General features: G+C 44.9%; 1 protein-coding gene across 2 annotated transcripts in view; it reads right to left on the bottom strand.

Annotated features, from left to right (window-relative positions):
- TPD52 (tumor protein D52) overlaps positions 1-19,954 on the bottom strand; it is an 81,063-nt gene that overhangs the window by 26,869 nt on the left and 34,240 nt on the right. Inside the window, exon 1 of one of the 2 annotated variants that reach the window (XM_004386003.2) lies at positions 13,676-13,968. The exons of the other annotated variant lie outside the window; for it this stretch is intronic. Coding sequence (XP_004386060.2) covers positions 13,676-13,844 — 169 coding nt within the window. The 5' untranslated portion in view covers positions 13,845-13,968. Of the gene's footprint in view, positions 1-13,675; positions 13,969-19,954 lie in introns of those variants that run through there. 2 annotated transcript variants of the gene reach the window in all.

The raw sequence follows: 19,954 nt of genomic DNA, 5'->3' as shown, positions 1-19,954 counted from the left end.
AAGCCGTCAAATTGGCAGATACCCAGAAGTTCAATAACAGGATCCTTACCTTCTCATCGCAGTCCTGACAGTGCCCAGAACAGAGTCAATGTTAATAAATGTTTTATTTGAACTGATTTATTGGTTAGAAGATTTAATCAAAGTACGTTTCTCCTTCCTTTTTCTTTTTTACCTCCTTGTTCTGTTTTAATGGCTGTATATTATTCCATTATGTGTACATTACACAATTTTTTGAGCCACTGCATTACAGATACACCCTGCCTCTGGGTTCTTGCTGTTGTAACCACGGTGCAGTTGAAAACTTGTTATTTAGTCATTTCGCACATTCTCTGGTGTATTTGCAGTATAAATTCTTAGAACAGAATTAGGAGGTTAAAAGATGTGCTTTTCTAATTTTGGTATCAGCCAACTATTCTTCATATAGTTTATACCAATTTACAGTATACTCTCACCTGTAACATGACAGTGCTGTGTCCCCACACTATAATAGTTATCGAACTTCTGGATATCTGCCAATCTGATGGCTTTAAAAAACCATATCTCAGGTAAGTCCATTCTGCTGTGTTTAATGAGAATCTCAAGTTTTATTTTCAATCACTATTTTATGTTTCTTTACCAATGTGACATTGGAAATGCCTCCGGGGAAGTTTATCTTCATTCGCATATACCCTCATGGTGCTGTACTTTCTGCAGCAGAGAAAACCACCTGTTATCCCAGTTCTGTACCACGCAGGTCTTTAAGAAAACTATACAGGAGCTTCTTGTGCAAACAACAGATCTAAGCACAGTACATCCTGCTCGGTTTACAATATGAAGGATTCTTTCATCATGAACGTCCTGAGTTTCTTATGTTTGTTTGTTTTCATTGTTTAGGTGAAAGTTTACAGAGCAAAGAAGCTTTCCATTCAACAATTTATACACAGTTTGCTTCGTGACATTGGCTGCAAACCCCTGAATGCGTCAGCACTCTCGCCCCTTCCTCCCTGGTTCCCTGCGTCCATTCACCCAGCTTTCCTCCCCCTACCGTCCTTCCGAACTTTGCTTTTGGACAGATGCTGCCCTTCAGGTCTCACAGAGTTGACTGTTCTGAGGTGTACCCTCCTCACCAGTGTTACTGGTCATTTTATCGACCTGTGTACTGTATGGCTACAATGGGATCTCTGGGAGTCATTTCAGTTCCAGTTTGAAGGGTGTCTAAAGGCCATAGTCTGGGGGTTCCACCAGTCTCTATCAGACCAGTAAGTGGTCTTATTTATGAATTTTGTTCTACATTTCTCTCCCACTCTGTCCATGACCTACTATTGTAGTCCTGGTCAGAGCGTCGGCAGTGGTAACCAGGCACCATCCAGTTCTTCTGGTCTCAGGCCAATGGAGGCCGTGGTTCATGTGGTCCATTAGTCCTGTGGGCTGTTTCCTTCAGGCTTTGGCTGTCTTCATTCTTCTTTGCTCTGGACGGAAAGGGACCAGTTGCTGTGTCTCAGATGGCCGCTGGCAAGCTTTTGAAGACTCCAGTCACTATTCATCAAGGTCGGATGTAGAACATTGTCTACATGGATTATGATATGCCTACTGACCTAGATGTCCCCCGAGACTACAGTCCCTAGCCCTCAAATCCAGTATCTGTCCCAGGAGGTATATGGTTATGGCTAAGAAGTGTTCACGACTGTGCCCCGTGTGCACTACTGCATACGTGGATACACCTGCGGCACGTACACATATATACACATGTGGGTATACTTCCAAACCCTCTCCCTGTTCAGCGTACATACCCATGTATGTATCCACGCGTACGTTGGTTATCATCACTGCTGTTGCAGGACTGTATATGCATTAGTACTTACCGCTGTTGCCTTTTACTCCTGCGTACCTTTCAGTGTCTTCCTTTACCTTGATTATGTTGTGCTGACTTCCCCCATATTGTGCATTATCTCTCCCTTCCGTAAAGTTAGATCTATCCTTTCGTGATGACTTATTTTACTCAGCATGATGTCCTCCAAATTCATCCATGTTGTGAGATGTTGCCCAGATCTGTCATTATTCTTTAACGCCGTGTGGTATTCCGTTGTATGTATTCACCACAGTTTGTTTATCCACTCATCCACTGACGGGCACTTAGGCTGTTCCCATCCTTCTGACTACTGTAAATAATGCTGCAATGAACAAGGGTGTGACATGTCTATTCCTGTCGTGGCTCGTATTTCTCTAGGATCTATTAGGAGTGGGGTAGCTGGATCATATGGTGTTTCTATTTCTAGCTTTTTGAGGAGGCGCCACATCGTTCTCCACAGCGGTTGTACCATTTTACATTCCCACCAGTAGAGTATTGAGAGTTCCAATCTCCCCACAGCCTGTCCAGCATTTGTTGTTTTCTGAGTTTTTTTGTTTTTGGATCAGTGCCATTATTACTGGTGTGAAATGGTATGTCATCACAGTTTTGATGTCCATCTCTCTAATGGCTAATGGGAGCACTGGTGGTGCAGTGGTTAAGAGCTCAGCTGCTAACCAAAAGGCCAGCAGTTCGAATCCACCAGCCGCTGCCTGGAAACCCTATGTGGCAGTTCTACTCTGTCCTATAGGGTCGCTATGAGTTGGAATCGACTCAACGGCAACAAGTTTGGTTTTTTCAATGGCGAATGATCACAAGCATCTCTTCATGTATTTGTTGGCCGCCTTGATGTCTTCTTTGATGAATGTCTGTTCATGTCCTTTGCCCATTTTTTAATTGGGTTGTTTTTCTTTTTGTTTTTGAGTTGTCGGAGTTTTCTATAAATTTTAGAGATTAGACCCTTGTCAGGTATGTCACAGACAAAAAAATTTTTAAGTATAAGTGTGTGTGAGTAAATGTGGTGGGGTAAAAGGAAGACAGACAAGCCCAGGATGAGGAAGAACGGAGAAAAAAGTTGTCTTCGGCATGTCCCTAGTTCTAGACTATGAAGTCCTGATATCAGAATCCTTATCATTTCATCACAGTTCTGACAGTGCCCACAACAGAGCACATGTTAATAAATATTTTATTTGAACTTACTGGTTAAAAATATAATCAAAGCAAGTTTCTCCCTCCTTTTCCATATGTAGCCATCCGTTTGCCACATACTCCCACATATCTCACCATGGAATGAAGCAAAGTCTTTTTACACAATTTAGAACCTACAGTGAAGCCATGTAAGAGCTGATGAGTACCGCTCCTCTGCTGGGCACTGGGGGTGCAGCCCACACTACCGACATCCGGGGACGCGCCTGACTGCTTCTCCCTTCCCTTCAGTTAGTCATCCTTGACCTTCTTTCCAGTTAAGGCCAACTGCTTCTGTTCCACGTTTGATGATTATTATAATCAAAACCTTTTCAGCCATTTTCACACAATCGTAGACTTAAAAAGAATTTTTGATCATTTAGTTCAAATGTTTTGTTGTTTAAAGGTGAGGAAACTGGGGGCGGAAATTTTTAAAAGAGTAGAAAAAAGACAAGTATGAAATGGAAAGGGCACAAAAACTGGCTCAGCCACTTAGGAGCTGGGTGACCTTCGACCAGATGTTTATCTTCCAAGAGCTCCAAACCTCTTATCTATAAAAAGAAGGCAATGTCACCTAGCTCTCTGGCTTTTTGTAAGAATTTTTTTAAAAGATAATAAATACAAAGAGCGGGGCAGCTCCGTGTTGTTCCTCTTGTCAGCTGCCGCGGAGCTGCCCCCGACTCACAGTGAACTCACGCACAAGGGAACAAAACGTGGCCTGGTCCTGTGCCACCCCAGTGACTGGGTGCAGATCAGACATATTAGATGTCCAATAAAGATCTGTTGTTTGCCCACTTTTCCATGTCCTTCAATTCATCCCAGCTACTCCCTCTCTGGAATCTTTGGGTGGTGCAAACGGTTAAGGCGCTCAGCTGCAATCAAAAGGTTGGAAGTTCGAGTCCACCCAGAGACGTCCTGGAAGGAAGGCCTGGTGATCTACTTCTGAAAAACCAGCCATCAAAAACCCTATGAAGTACAGTTCTGCTCTGACACACATGGAGTCACCACGAGTTGGAGTTGACTCCACGGCCACTGGTTTGGTTCATTTCCTCTCTCCCCTCTTCCCTTCCATGAAATCTGGCTCAGAGGTGGCATTTCCTATCACTTCTCCCTGCACTCGGCATCTGCTCCCCCCACGCCCTTTAACGAAGGACAGTCTTCGGTCCTTATCTCACTTGACATTTCCAAGGCGTGTGACACTATAACCTCAGCCAGAAATCCCCCTCCTCGGACGATTCCCACACACCATCCTTGGTGTCTCCTCCTGATCTGAGGTATCGCCCACGTCGTCCCCAGAATTCTATCTCCTGCCCCACATTCAACCCCACCACTCCCGCCTCAGTCCAGGCTCTCGCTATCTGTCCCTCAGATTCTTGCACCAAAGCTCCTTGACGGTCTGTCTCTCTGTCGCCTCCAACCCACTCACCTCCCTGCCACCAGAGTGAGCTTTCTAAAATACGTGTCTGACCACCTCACTCCCTTGCCTCCAGTCCTTCAACGGCTTCCTATCTCCCAGTAAAGCTCATTTCTCTTACAATCCGGACCTGCCTACTCCATCTCCTACTATACCGTTCACCCGCCCCATGCTCCATCCACATGTTCCAGCCCACTGCTCCTCCAGGAAGAGATGTGCTCTCTTTTCTGTGATCTGCACATGTTATTTTCTCTGCCTGAAACCCCTCATTTCCAAGTTCCATTCCTTTCATAACTCAGTTTTGGTGTCTCCTCCTCTTGGAAGCCTCCCCGAAGCCACGGACCCCAGCTGAGAAACATGCCCTGGCTCTGGGTACAACCACCTTTGTGCAACGTGCGCTTAGAAGACCCTCAATGGGCTGGACACGACGTGACCTTAGCGCTGCACTTCAATTCTGTACCATCAGCCACAGCACAGTGTCTGCACACAGTAGGTACTGAGCGATGCTGGCTGAAGAAATGAATTACAGGAGGGGTCACAGGTAAACCGGAGTCCCTGGGTGGTGCCCACAGTTAATGTGCTCAGCTGCTTACCAAAAGGTTAGAAGTTAAGTCTACCCAGAGGCGCCTTGAAAGAAAGGCCCGGTGATCTACTTCCAAAAAAAAAACAAAATCAGCTATTGAAAACGCCATGGTGCAGTTCTACTCTGACACTCATGGGGTCACCACGAGTCAGAGCTGACTCAATAGCAACTGGCTGCACAGCTCCGTTAGTGGTGGAGGGAACAGTAAGAACGCAGCCTCCCTTCTCTTTCTACCTTGTACCTTGATCTTTTCATTTTATATGCTGCATTCTCACATCCCTGCTTTCACCTACAGTGGGTTTTCCATTTAAGACACACGTAAAATGCTACTTTGCTAAAGAACAAAACAACCAACGTCTATCATACACAATCTATCCAAAGTTTTGTTACTATTTGGAACAGTCATCTACCTTCAGGTTACAGAGAAAGCGTGTGCAGTCAACTGCACCACAGTCACACAGGTGGGACACAAAGGATACTACAGAAGGAAAAACAATGTCAGCTGTCTCCAGAACAAACCAGCTAAGAGGAAAGAAGATGCCAGGGAGGACGTCTAAGGTATCTGTTATTTGGTCTGAATTTTAATACTGTCTACCCAAGAAACAAAGGAGCCCTGGGGGTGCAATGGTGAAGTGCTTGATTGCTAACCAAAAAGGTTGGTGGTTTGAACCTACCTGTGGCTCCGTGGGAAAAAACACCCGGCAATCTGCTCCCATAAAGATTACAGCCTCGGAAACCCTATGAGGAAGTTTTACTCTGTCCTATAGGTTCACTATGAGTCAGAATTGCCTAGATGACCACCACCACGAGCCAAGAAAGAATTAAAGTACAATCTTCCAGAAACGTCTCTGGAAATAGAAAAGTATATACACCTTTCCTACACAGTCTTCAAAGACACAACAAAAGCTTTAAACCAGAGGAGACTGAGAAACTTCCGTCTCTAGGACTACTTAATTCAAGCACAAAACAAGAGGAAATCTCTCTCCCTTTCTTATCCTAGAGTTATGAAGAGAGATACAACATAGAGTTCACGACATCTTTAGTGGCACTCTCCAAAAAGAACCCAAGAGAAAGATATTTTCCTTTGGATAAGCCAGTGCCTGCGGCTCCCACTCTCTGGGACTCACTCTTTGTCACCAGATGTAGAAAAGTCCCCGAGACGTGGGGAGGTGGGAGGAGTATCTGGAGGTCCCCAGGAAGGTGGTTCTGCCCTGAAGTCAAAAGATCCACTCAAGCCAGGGCTTCTCACCTGCAGCACCATGGACATTTGTGGGATGATTCTTTGTGTGAGGACTGTCCAGACCCCTCCTCACTGACTAGATGCCAGTAGCACCACCCCCCCACCAGGTGTGACAACCAAAAAAAGTCTCCAGACATAGCCAAATGTCCCCTGGGTGCAAAACTGCCCTAGGCTGAGAACCACTGACTTAAGGCAAGGGAGCATTTAAAAGGGCACAAACAGCTGATACCTGCTGTTTAACACTGATTATCTTCAGAAGAAAGAGATTCAGTAGCAAGGGTCATGAGACTTCAGATTTCTTAAGGCTGTAATTTTCCCATATCTGCCCATAGGGAGAACAGTAAACCCTAAAACAGAAAACTAAGGAAGTGTATAGTTGAGGCAAAAAAAAAAAAAAAACAAAAAACCAAACCCGTTGCCATAGAGTCGATTGTGACTCATAACAACCCTACAGGACAGAGCAGAACTGCCCCATAGGGTTTCCAAGCAGCAGCTGGTGGATTTGAACTGCCAACCTTTTGGTTAGCAGCTGAGCTCTGAATCACTGCGCCACCAGGGCTGCACAGTTGAGGCAACACAGTTGAGGGAACAAAGAAGCTGAGGCAACTTGACCTATCCCATTTGGGAGAGGACCCAGGAAGCCTGTTATAGATTGAATTATGTCCCCCAAAAATACGTGTTGTACAGTTTATAAAGACAATGATCTACATTCTACCTTGGTGAGTAGTGTCTGGGGTCTTAAAAGCCTGTGAGCAGCCATGTAAGATACTCCACTGGTCTCACCCCTTTGGGAGCAAGGGAGAATGAAGAGAACAGGATACAAGGAAAAGATTAGTCCAAAGGACTAATTGTCCACAGCTACCAAGGCCTCCACCGGACGGAGTCCAGTAGAGCTAGATGGTGCCCGGCTACCACCACTGACTGCTCTGACCAGGATCACAACAGAGGGTCCTGGACAGAGCTGGAAAAGGATGTAGAGTAAAATTGTAACTCACAAAAAAAAAAGACCAGATTTACCGGCCTGAAAGACACTGGAGAAACCCCAAGAGTATGGCCCCCAGACACCCTTTTAGCTCAGTGGTGACGTCACTTCTGAGGTTCACCGTGAAGCCGGGGATTGGACAGCCCCATAAAACAAAATGGAACTAATGAGGCGTAGCAGTCCAGGGACAAGGACTAGAAGGCAGAAGGGGACAGGAAAGCTGGTGATAGGGAACCCAAGGTTGAGTAAGGACAGTGTTGATGTGTAGTGGGGTTGTTAACCATTGTCATAGGGCAACATGTGTACTAACTGTTTAATGAGAAACTATTCTGTTCTGTAAACTTTCATCTAAAGTGAGAACAGCAGCACAACTGGAAGAACACAACTGATGTCACTGAACTATGCACGTAGAAATATTTGAAACGGTGTATCTTTGGCTATGGATATTTTCACCAAAAAAAAATGGGCGAGAAGGGAGAAGGTTGACATAAAACAATACGTGTACTGACTGTTTAATGAGAAACTGTTCCGTAAACTTTCACCTAAAGTACAATATAAATAAACAAAAAAATGTGTATGTGTTGTAAATCCTAACTTCTATGCCTACGGTTATAATCCTATTTGGGATTAGTATACAGTGTGTCCTGGGGGGATATATGCCATTTAAACATGGCTGCACTATTGACAACTGCAGCCCCTACAGGCCTCTATGCTGCACAGCATGTTGAGACTTGTCCCCAACATGTTGAGACTTGTCCCCAGCATGTTGAAATTTGTCACGACTTGTTTTCCCAAACCTATTGTCCCTTTACTGATTGGCTTGTTTACCTGAATTCCTTCTCCCTTGCCCACACCCAAAGCCCACTGTTCTGTTATTTGCTTCACCACTTGCTGTATTGACTATGAATAAACTCCTGGGACTGAAGCCGGGGTCGACTCCTCAGAGTGACCCTCCTGGCCCCACTTCTCTGTAGGAGTTGTGCAGTTGGTTACTGTCTCTGCCGTCCCGACATTCGCCGCCGCTGTGACAGTGTCCTGAGTCAATCTCTTTTGAGATATAACTGAGATAAAACAAGCAGTGAAAAAAGCAGAGATGAGGGAAGAGAGACGCCAAACCCCCTGAAGACTGCCCAGGAGCAGAAGCTCGGAAGAGACAAGGACCTTCCTCCAGAGCCAACAGAGAGAGAAAGCCTTCCCCTAGAGCCGGGGCCCTGAATCCAGACTTCTAGCCTCTTAAATTGTGAGAAAATAAATTTTTTTGTTAAAGCCACTCACTTGTGGTATTTCTGTTATAGCAGCACTAGATGACTAAGGCAAACCCCAAGAAATTAATTGGACAGCGAATCCCTGGGTGGTGCAAATGATAAACATGCATGGCTGCTAAAAAAAGCTGGAGGTTCGAGTCCATCCAAAGGTGCCTCTGAAGAAAGCCTGGCAATCTACTTCCAAAAAACCAGCTAGTGGAAACCTTGTGAAGCAAAATTCTACTCTGACGTGTGGGGCCACAATGAGTTGGAACCACTCCACAGCAACTGGCTTTTGGTCAGGGTTATTAAAAGGAAAGAGGAAGCAGGTGGAGGTGGGGGGGGGGGCATTGAACTAAAGCAAAAAAGGAAAAGAGATCTTGGGAGCCAGACCAGGCAGAGAAGGGCTCCTAGGATTCAACTAGAAAAAAGATCCCAGAAGAAGAAGGTCACCTCCCCAAAATCTCACTTCACAGGAAGAGTGAAGGAGGAAGATTACAAAAGCAGAACACACTGGTATCTTCTTGCTCCCTCTAGTTTTCCTGAACTGACTAAAAACAGAGGGGATCAAATCTTCAGCTGATTACTTCAGAGACACTTCACCAACACCCCCATCAAGTGTAAAACTTGTAACTGGGTCACTCTACAGAGAGCCAAAAGGTCAACCACAAAGAAATGTGGGGATCCCCAGAGAGGAAGTCACTGCCTTCCTTAAATTTCCTCTCTAGCTACCAGGAGGTTTTATATCTCTTCAGTTTTACTCTGATTTGTATTTTATAAGCCATAGAGATGTTTGCTTGTTAAGATCTCCACAATTATGAAAAACTTCCAAGAAACGGTTGCCACTTCCCTAAAAGAAAATGGTAATGAAAGCGTAGAAATTTAGAAAGGGTAAAACAATTAAAAAAAAGAACAGACTTTAAACTATGAGCTGAGGAATTCAAGTTTGATTTTTCAGGCTTTTTTAGAGTTTCAAATACGACAGCATTAAACTAAAATGTCAGATTTTTAAATTATTCATGTTTCCTGAAATTACTAGAAATAACCAAAGGTGCTGGAAATCAGGGCTGCACATTTCTATAAATTAGACAATTCTTAAGAGAAGGAGTGAGTCTACGTAAATAACATTTGGGGAATTCTTCTTACAGACGTTCGTAGAAGGGAAGAGAAAATGCCAGCAAAGACACCAAGGGTGAGACCATGGGTGCTGACCAGCACCAATGAAGATGAAATGGAATGTCCAGACCCAGGCAGCAGGTAAAGAATCAACAACTACCCCCAGGCTCAAACCCTTGACCAAAAGAGCAATCACGCCTCGAATGGCTGACATGTGATACAGCATCCATGTGGTACTGACAAAGAATACCGAACATACCGTGAACTGCCAGAGGAACAGGGGCCCTGGTGGCGCGGTGGTTACAGCGCTCATCTGCCAAACGACGGGTCGGCGGTTCGAACCCACCAGTGGCTCCACAGGACTAGATGTGGCAGTCTGCTTCCGTAAAGATTTACAGCCTTGGAAACCCTACTGGGGCAGTTCTGCTCTGTCCTATGGGGTCGCTATGAGCTGGAATTGATTCCATGGCAGTGGGTTTGGGCCAGAAGAAGAAACAAATCAACTTTTCAAGAAACACAACCAGAATATTCCTTAGAAGCAAAGACAAAAGACAGTAAGATTTACACTCGCTTACATTGGAAGATCAGTCGCTATAAAAAGACACCACAGTCGGTGAAGTGAAGGGCAGGCGAAGGCAAGGGGGACCCTCGATGAGATGGACTGACACAGCAGCCAGAACAAGGATCGTGACGATGGTCCAGGACGGGGCGATGTTTCATCCTGTTGTCCATGAGGTCGCTGTGAATGCAGCCACCCCGCGGTAACTAACAACATACCAGAGAAGCTGAGATACTGTGGGTTTAAAAACAAAGGCACCACCCTGATCACTGAGGGATGATCGCTAGCTGCAGCTCAGGCGCATCAACCTTTGTGATTTGGGGACATCACACCACCTCTCTCGGCCTCACTTTTCACATCTATAAAATGAACCGGGAGTGTGATGTGAACTCGCCTTACCAGCTTCATCCACTCATTGACTCTCAGTCAGTCAACAAGTCTTTGCTGAGCAACAGATGCTCAAGCACTATTCTAGGTGCTGGGGAAACAGCAGTCAACAAAAAGGACAAAGTGAGATCCCTGCTGGAGTTCATATTCCATATTCGGAAATTCATTATAAATCGGTGTTTTTCAAACTACGGGTTATGGAAACAATTTAGCTGTACCAGATGAACATTTTAAAAAGAAAGGAACAGAACAGCATAAAATCCCAGAGCATAACATTAGGGTAGGTTCTGCTTCATAGTAAGGTTAAATTCTAATTTCAGCCAGACATAGATATTTCTATGTACAAGCGTTCCCGTCAAGATGAATAAGGTATTTCTGAATGAGACACATGTCCGAAACAGTTTGAAAGTCCCTGTTAAAAGACTTCTCTTTGCCCCAACCATCATGCCTAATCCTATCCTTATTCAGAGTGCTTCTTAGGAACAGCCTGCCCGCAGTTTAAAGTCATTTGCCCCAAGATGGCACTCTGGATAAATAGCAAAGAACGTGTATTTTTAGATCAGTGTTCCCAACCTTTCTGAGTAGAATGCCTTTTAACAGAACTTCTTGTCTGCAGACTAAGTAGATACAAGAACCACCTGATCTTTTAAACGTATTTGTAATATACAGGTCAACAGTGCTTCTACACATAAACTACAAAGCATACAAACACACATATTATTCATTCCGTCTACGTACCACGCTTGGTGTTCAAACAGAATTGCAGGTTTCTTGTGCCCTGAGGGGTCCCAGGCACAGAGACTGGTAATCACTGTTCCAGGTAATCACTGCTCTAGATCTCCACTTTTATTTGAATATTTTAGAATCACAGCATTCTTAGCAGATGACTCCTTGGCCCCTTCAGTGGTTTCTGTCTGTTTTAATGCTCTCTTTCTCTCCTCTTTTTCAGTCAAAGCAAACTATAAAACTGGAGCTCTAATGGATACCTGAGATTTTGGTTTTTGTTTTTAAGTTTCTGATACACATATATAATACACACACACACACATTTAAATCCCATGACCCCAAGCTCCTAAAGAAAGACTCCTAAGACTGCTCCTGAAGACTAGGAACAGGGAAGGTAATTCTTCAAACTTTGCCTAAGGCATACCCAAGCCTACAATTGCCTTTGTTCCAACAGAAAACCTCTTGAAGGCGGCAGTGGCTGGAACTGAGAAAGGTAAACTGGGTGAGACAGAGAGCTACAAGGGCAGAAGAGACTAAAAGAAATAGGAACCAAACCAAAAAAAAAAAACCCAAACCCAGTGCCATCAAGTCGATTCTGACTCATAGCGACCCTACAGGACAGAGTGGAACTGCCCCACAGAGTTTCCAGAGAGTAGCTGGTGGATTCGAACTGCCAGCCTTTGGGTTAGCCACCAGCGCTCCAAAAGAAACAAGCAGCTCTAAAGTCTTCTGGGAATCTCTCAAGGCACAGTGACCGTAGAGGCCTACCTGCAGCCCGGGCTTCAGGAAGGTTTTTATGGCCCCTTGTCACTTTAAAAAAACAGCTGCCGACTCACGGCGACCCCACGTGTGTCAAAGCAGAACTGTGCTCCGTAGGGTTTTCAATGGCTGATTTTTCAACAGGAGGTTGCCAGGTCTTTCTTCTGTGGTGCACTTAAGCTTTGCTCTTGAGCTCTAAGTTCCCTACACTGTCTTGCTCTTGAAGTACTTCCTGTACGTTGATGTCATCCTTTTATGCACCGGGCACACGGGAAGACCCTCGTCCACTTTATTACAGAGGACCAAGGAGGGCCATACGGAAGGGGGCAGGGCAAAGGAGAAAGCCTCCTGGCAATGTGACTGCCCCACAGACATCCAGCTGCCACCCACCAGCCCAACCTCTAGATACCAGCTGACACCAGCTCTAGCTTCTTTGTTATTTTCATTGCGCGCTTCCTGAAAATCCACACTATCCCCAAAGGTGGCTCCCAATCACAACCAACAGAGGAACGTTGCTTTAGCACGTCGGCTGTTGTCCACACATATACAAACCTACAAGTTTGGTAACTAGCTTTCATGCTCTCTCTCTCACTGGTTTTCTGATTTACCCAGGCGGGTTTTATTCTGCGCACATGGGGTCGCCATGAGTCGGAATCACTCAAGGGCAGCCAACAACAACAACGTGTTTGAGAAAAATGAGGCCTCTTCATTAATAAAGAAAAAATTAACTTCCATCAGGAAAACCTGGTTACTTCTCTGGCAGGTCGGTAAGGAGGTCATTTAAGTGTCTCTCCGTGTCGGCAGGAATGGGGGAATCGGGACTGAATGGGCTCCGAGACCCCTTCCAGCTTTCTGCCGCCTTGTTCTCAAAAACTAAAACGCTCATTGAATTGGAGCCCCGGACCTTCGAAACAATCTCATCCTGGGACTAGGAAGCAGTTAACTGCTTCCAAAGGTACAGCCATTCTGAGTTTTTCTTTATAAAAATCCCATCTTTGCATTTACATGCTGCTTCCAGTATTGCAGAAGAGAATCCAGGACTCCCGTTGGCAGAACCCCAAACTCAAATCAGTGCTTCCGATGCTTAACCCTCATGTTACCAAAGACAAAATCAGGGCAGTCTACAAGAATTATATAGGTGACTGGAAGCAAAGGCCTTCCCACTCCTCCTTTTTTCTTACTTATCAGCTCAGTTAGCTCAAAGTGATCACAAGAACTAGAACGCTCATATAAACAATAATAACTTTGAACATTAAATCAAACCCCTTGCCTTCAAGTCCAACTCAGAGCAACCCTACAGGACAGAGTAGAACTGCCCCATAGGGTTTCCAAGGAACAGCTGGTGGATTCCAACTGCCGACCTTTTGGTTAGCAGCTGTAGCTCTTAACCACTGCGCCACCAGAGCTCTTTAAATATAAAAGTTCCCGTTATATGTATGTTCCAAATCTCGAATGAGCGAGCCATCAGCTCTCTGCTTTGAATCTGTAACAGCTTTGTTAACTAGTTTCAACACCGCAACACCCACCACCTCCCTCCCCTCACACATCTTTACGCTCATTTTAAAGCATATTGAAGCATTAAAAAAGTGCCTAGTGTAGAGACACACATTTTAGTCCTATTACAGCAAACCTAATTTTACAGAATTAGTAGTTACCACACTTCTGAAGAGTAGGTGATCCAGGTGGTGATGAATTCCCCCTAGGAGACAGGTAGAGATAGCTTTTGTTCACTCCTGTATCAAAATCAAAGGGGGACTGGTAGTCCTCATCTAAGTCCATGTCTCTACCATCCATTCCAGACAAACGCAGAATGCATGGTTTCATAACCAACTGCTATTCTTCGGGTAAGTCCTGCGCAACCTCCTTGGAGAAGTTAACCCCAGGCTTTAGAGAGCCTGGCTGCCCAGCTCAGGTGAGACACTTCCTTCTCAGGTGAGATACTTCCTTCTGGGAGCTTCGTGCCCTCAGGACAGCAAACGGAGCAGACCGGTTTAATCAATGACTTGCCCCGAGCAATCTTAGGAGGGGCTGTATCTGCCACCTGCTGTGAATTTTCGTCAGCAATGAACAACCCTGGCGGGGGGGGGGGGGGCAGAACGCTCTTCAGTCAACAAAGGTGGGCCAGCTTCTGCAGTATTGCCCAAATGGCCAAACACTTTAAGCAAACATCACACCCGGGCAGAATTACAATAAGAAAGTACAATTTATTTATTTTTTAAACCAGTCAGCTGACCACAGTTACCCCAGGGCAGACTTAATCTTCTAGGACAAAGAAGGATTACTAGTCAGTAATCCACAAATGGTATCTGGGTGACACATTTTCCACCCTGGATTACAGCAGAATTTTAAAAGGCAAGCTTCCTGGCTTGGCAAGCGGTTTTCTAAGCATAACTTGGTACAGAAATAAAGTGTATGGCCACTATTACTTTAGCTAAAACAGAGTCTGGCTTAGTCGAACCAAAAAAAAATCAGTTTGGGTTGTCTCTTCTTTCTTTCTTTACCCTTCCTTTTTGGAAAGATGGTCTTTTAGTTCCATGTATGGAAAAGAGAAGAATCAACTTTGAAAGTGAAGCTACCAGGAATTCCTGGACTTTTTGTTTAACTAAAGCCAAGGCTCGAGGCTTGGTAGCTGCTGCAATAAAGCTGTGCGTGAACCAAACAGGAAAAACACGTTTCCCTTTGAGTGACGGGCACAGTCAGCTTGTAACACAAAGTCTTTAAGTCACTGCATTCATTTCCTTTGACAGGAGCCCCTTAGCAAAACCCTCCTATGCTAACTAAACAGGGCCTCGGCTCAGGGGATGGCACCTGTGGCTCATCTAACATTAACCAGTAAACCCAGTAGCCACAAGACAATTCAGCCTCCTGGAGACCCCACATGCAGGAGAGAACTGTGCTCCATACGGTTTTCATTGGCTGATTTCTAAGAAGCAGACAGAGGATCTGAACCACCCAGGGACTTCCATCTAACATTAAACCAAAAAAAACCCAAAGCGACCCTATAAGACAGAGAAGAACTGCCCCATAGGGTTTCCAAGGAGCAGCTGGTGGATTCAAACTGCCAACATTTTAGTTGGCAGCCGTAGCTCTTAACCACTGCGCCACTAGAGCTCTCCACTGACGTTAAGGAGGTAAAGATAAAGACAGCCCCAAAAGGTGCGCAATGGTCTGCTAATACATAACAAACAAACAAAAGCAGGGTTCTGTCTTTGTAAATCTACCTATAAAAAGGAAACTTGATATACTCTCCCTGGATTAGAAGTAAATATGAAACCTAATATATTTTAAGCATTACAAAAAAAAATAAAAGATGTGTCTGGTGGATAAAATACACGCACGCCAAGATAATTTACACTCATCTCAACTTACGATTCATTCTCTATTTTACTCTTCCTGTTCGTCTCATGCTATCCTCTATTTTTGGCAAGACTATCTTATTTAAGTTTTAAAAATTTTTATTAGGCAAAAAAAAAAAAAAAAAAATCTATTTGTATTTTTCTCCTAAAAGATCCCAAAATTTGGGCAACTATCTATGTTGTTTGTTTTTTAGTTAGAAACAGAATAAAGGGTTTATTAGTATCATTATTATTTGAAAGAATCAGTCATCTGGTTTCTTGAAATCCACGATTTCCTAGAGGACGGCATCACAGTTATGTTCCTGGACCAGCGCATGGTTAATGGGGTCCTTGGGCCTCTCTGTACTCTGCGTTCAGTTGCTAAGTAACTGGGAGAAAACCACTTACCTGCTGCTTTCCTCGTGCTTCGTCCTAGAGCCACAGGTATTAGAAAGTGATCAATGCTCACACACAACGCAAGCCACAGTCCCACCTCCAAACTGCTCAGCGCACCTCAAAAGCTCCACGTCCCATGGGCACACCAGCCCAAAAGCAAAGACACGAAGGCAGGATGGGGCAATGAAAACTGGACAAATGGAAACAGGGAACCTGGGGCGGAGAAGGCGAGAGTATGGACACAGCGCGGGGTTGGCAACCAACATCACAAAATAATTTGTGTATTCAACAGACAGTCCCTGATGGACCAGCAGAAAGATGGGGTGCAGAACTCAAATTCTAGTAAGAAGGCCAGACTTAATGGTCTGACTGAGACTGGAGGTACCCCGGAAAGCATGACCCCTGGATTCTCTATCAGCCCAGAACTAAAACAATTTCTGAGCCCAACTCTTCAGACAGGGATTGGACTGGACTGTGGGACATAAAGTGATACTCGTGAGGAGTGTGCCTCTTAGCTCAAGTAGATACAAGCGACCAAAGGCGCAGCTTCTGTCCAGAGGTGAGATGGGAAGGCAGAGAGGGTTAGGAGCTGGTTGATTGGACATGGGGACTCTGGGACGGAAAGGAGGAGTGTGCTGTTGCAGAATGGGGTGAGCAATTAGGGTCACATAACAATGTATGTATAAAATTTTGTATGGGAGACTAACTTGAAATGTAAACTTCATTTAAACTACAACAATAAAAAAAGTAAAGTAAATTTGTGTATTAACCGTTTAATGAGGAACTAATTTGCTCTGTAAACTTTCACCTAAAGCACAATTTTAAAAAAAAAAGCTCCATGTCCTTCTACCCCAGGGAGTTCCTAGACAGTACAAATGTTAACCGAAAGGCTGGAGGTTCAAGTCTACCCAGGGGCACCTTGAAAGAAAGGCCTGGTGAGCTACTTCTGGACAATCAGCCACTGAAAACCCACGGAGCACGCTTCACTGACACACGTGGGGTCATCAGGAGTCTGAGTTCACTCCACAGCAACTGGTTGGTCGTCATCCACCCTCTGCCTGAAACGCTGCCTTTTTTGCTTGCCAAATTCATTCATCCTACAACATTCAGACCGAAATGCCACCTCTCCTCAGAAGCCTTCCCAGTATCTGCCCACACTTCCTCAGCTCTGCTTCCAGCAGCAGAGAATGTCCGCTAATGTCTCAGGTTCTACGTCTCCCCTCCAACACAGGCGCTGTGCTCTCTACCGGAGTACCTGCCCGGAAGCTTTGGCTCATGATAAATAAATGTGGAATGGATAAAACAAACAATGGCTTATGGAGACATTAAATGCCTTATTTATAAATGCAAAGAATCAGAAGTCAAGTAATGCCTAAAATGTTTACTCTACCTGCTTAGATACAATCCTAGACCTGTTAGGTGACATCGGGCTTCCATGAACCAGAGGGAGTTCTCAATGTCTCCAGTCAGACCCTAGTGGGGACACTCACACGTGATAAAGTGAGAGCAGAGGAGAAAGGTGGGAAGAGCAAGGGACGCTTCAACGGAATGGCAAAACTCAACGGACTCAAGAGTCACGTACAAAGAAGGGAGCTGTGAGAAATAAAAAACAGAAACGCAGTTTGCGGACAGACCACTAAAGCCCGTGAATAACAAACCCTTACACTTAACGTGATGTGCACAATCACAAACATACAAAACCCCAGAAGAACTTCCAGCTCGGCAGAGGCAGGCTGAGACGTGAAGCGCTACACCTTGGAGATGGTGTTTAGAACGCACTGTAGGTAAGAAGGCCGAAAGAGCAGGACTCGGAAAGGGGCTCCTGGGACGGTCAAGGCAAGAGGGACGGAAGTCCTTGTACGGGGCCCTCTCTTCATTCCCATGAGTCTCCACGCTTCCTGCTGAGGGCTACGTGGGCCCAGGAAGGGAGAAACAGGTAAGATCTGGTTCTGCCCTGCTGGCCATTTCCATGTGACTGAGGCACAAGACTGATTTCACCACTTTTACTCCAAAACCTGTTTCCCCTGATGCTCCCAACTCTAAAACTGCTGTCCTGAGTCCCAGAGGCCTGACATCAGGGGAATCATTTCCAAGCACTCACTTTGCTCCGATGAGGAGACATCACCAGGAGCTGACCACCTAACTAGCACAGTTATACTGTTCGTCCTTACCGTCTTTTCTTCTGTCACCAACCACACGACCTCAGACTCACCTGGAGCTTTCTGGCAGAGGCAAGGCCCAAAAATATTGTGGTGGATGTCTATTTAGGACCATTGTTCCACTGAGGAATTCTACTTCACCTGCTCCACGGGGTTCTAGTCGGAGAGTCTACAATAGCTTCCACCTCTTCTCTGGCTTTGCGGGTGGCCTGTGATGCAGATCTGGCCCATGCAGACACCATCCACCTGTTCACAGGGCTGTCTAAGGATAGACATCTGACCCCCACAGTGTCAACCTGAGGTCTCCCCGACATCCACCCTAGGAGTAGGGAAGTGACTCGCCCCTATACTGAGTTGCTGGATGCTGGTGTGGAGGGGCCAGGGGGCTCTTTCCCTCCCCATGACAACATGCAAAAGAACCAGAGACAATCAGTACTGAGACTGGGGAGGGATAGAAGAAGAAACAGAGACAGGACAGGGTTCAGCGTCATCTGAACCCCTAGATCCAGCTGTTCTGGGATTCTTAGCTATTAGCCAATATAGTTCTGTTCGGCTTCACTTATGGCTGGAGGTGGATTCTCTCCTTTTACCAGGAGTCCTACAACACCTACTTTTCCAACCGTATTTCCTACTGTTTCCATAAACATGTTTCATCCAAACTCAATTTTCCTGTTTTTGGAACACATCCTAAACTTTGCCTACACAATTTTCTCTAACATTGCCTTTTCCTACCAACTTATCAAGCGCTACTTAATAAGTCACGTATGTGTGTATACAAAAAAGGGATGTTTATTTGAGTGCTATGTAAAAAAATAAATAATACAGACGCCTACCAAAAGCGGATCCCTGGAACGCAAAATATAACTTTCATATAATAGAAATTACGCAAACATGAATATTATAATGTAGAAATATGTATTTTACGTGGAAAGACAGTCTTGATACCTTTATGAAACAAAGCAGTTTCAAGACTGTTTCATTGTATGATCCACGTTTGTGCAATAACTGAAGAGACAGAGACCAGTCAGTCAGCGAAAAGAAAAAATCATACAACCCCAGAAAGGTGCTCATGTACCGCTCTACGAGTAGAGGGCGCCCCCAGGCAGCTCAGAGTTCAACTCAGCACAGCCAGCGAAGTGTGTACTACACATTGTGCAATAACCCGCGAACGGAACAGGAGTAGCTACACGTGAATATGAAGAAACTTAAGTTTCTGCCTACTAACATCACTCAAATATGCCAGGGTAGATTCTCCCTAAATTTGGAAGACGCTTAAAGGATAGTTTGATTTAAAAGCTATACAACGCAAGCAAAATTTACTTTGAGGCGCCCCCTGGTGGCCGTAGCTGCTAAGAGCTCGGCTGCTAACCAAAAGGTCGGCAATTGGAAACCACCAGGAGCCGCTCCTTGAAAACCCTATGGGGCAGCTTTACTCTGTCCTATAGGGTTGCCATGCACTCAATGGCAGTGGGTTTTTTTTTTTTTAAAGGACATCTCGAAGATAAGTAATATGGCTGTCCCACAGCAAGGCATGCCACAGATGTTAAATACTATGCACACACCACAATGACACAGAAGCCAGCTTGAAAGGGCTTGCACTGGCCAAATACGAGACAATTTGTCCACCAAACAATTATGGACAGCAATCATTTATAGACATTACAAGAATACGATGACAAATGTTTTGTTACATATATATTTACCACAATAAAAAAAAGAGACTAGGAATTCATGAATCCATATAAATAATAAATTTAAAAAAAAAAAAAGCCCAAGAAAGAAGGCTCTTTCTTACTGAAGAATGCCAAGCACCCAGCCTCACTGTGAAGATTCAGGCAATAAACATCAACGGTGATGGAATAATTTGGCAATAGTGGGGATGGTCGCACAACATGATGATTGTAATTAATGTCACTGAACCGTACACTTTTACTAAAATATGCTGCCATGGTAAATGTTTTATATATTTATTCACTACAACACACACACACACACACACACACACACACACACACACACACACACACACACACACAATCATCCC

The sequence above is a fragment of the Trichechus manatus genome, unplaced genomic scaffold (assembly GCF_000243295.1).
Source record: "Trichechus manatus latirostris isolate Lorelei unplaced genomic scaffold, TriManLat1.0 scaffold00152, whole genome shotgun sequence".
Lineage (NCBI taxonomy): Eukaryota > Metazoa > Chordata > Mammalia > Sirenia > Trichechidae > Trichechus > Trichechus manatus.
This window is presented reverse-complemented; position numbering and strand designations above follow the sequence as displayed.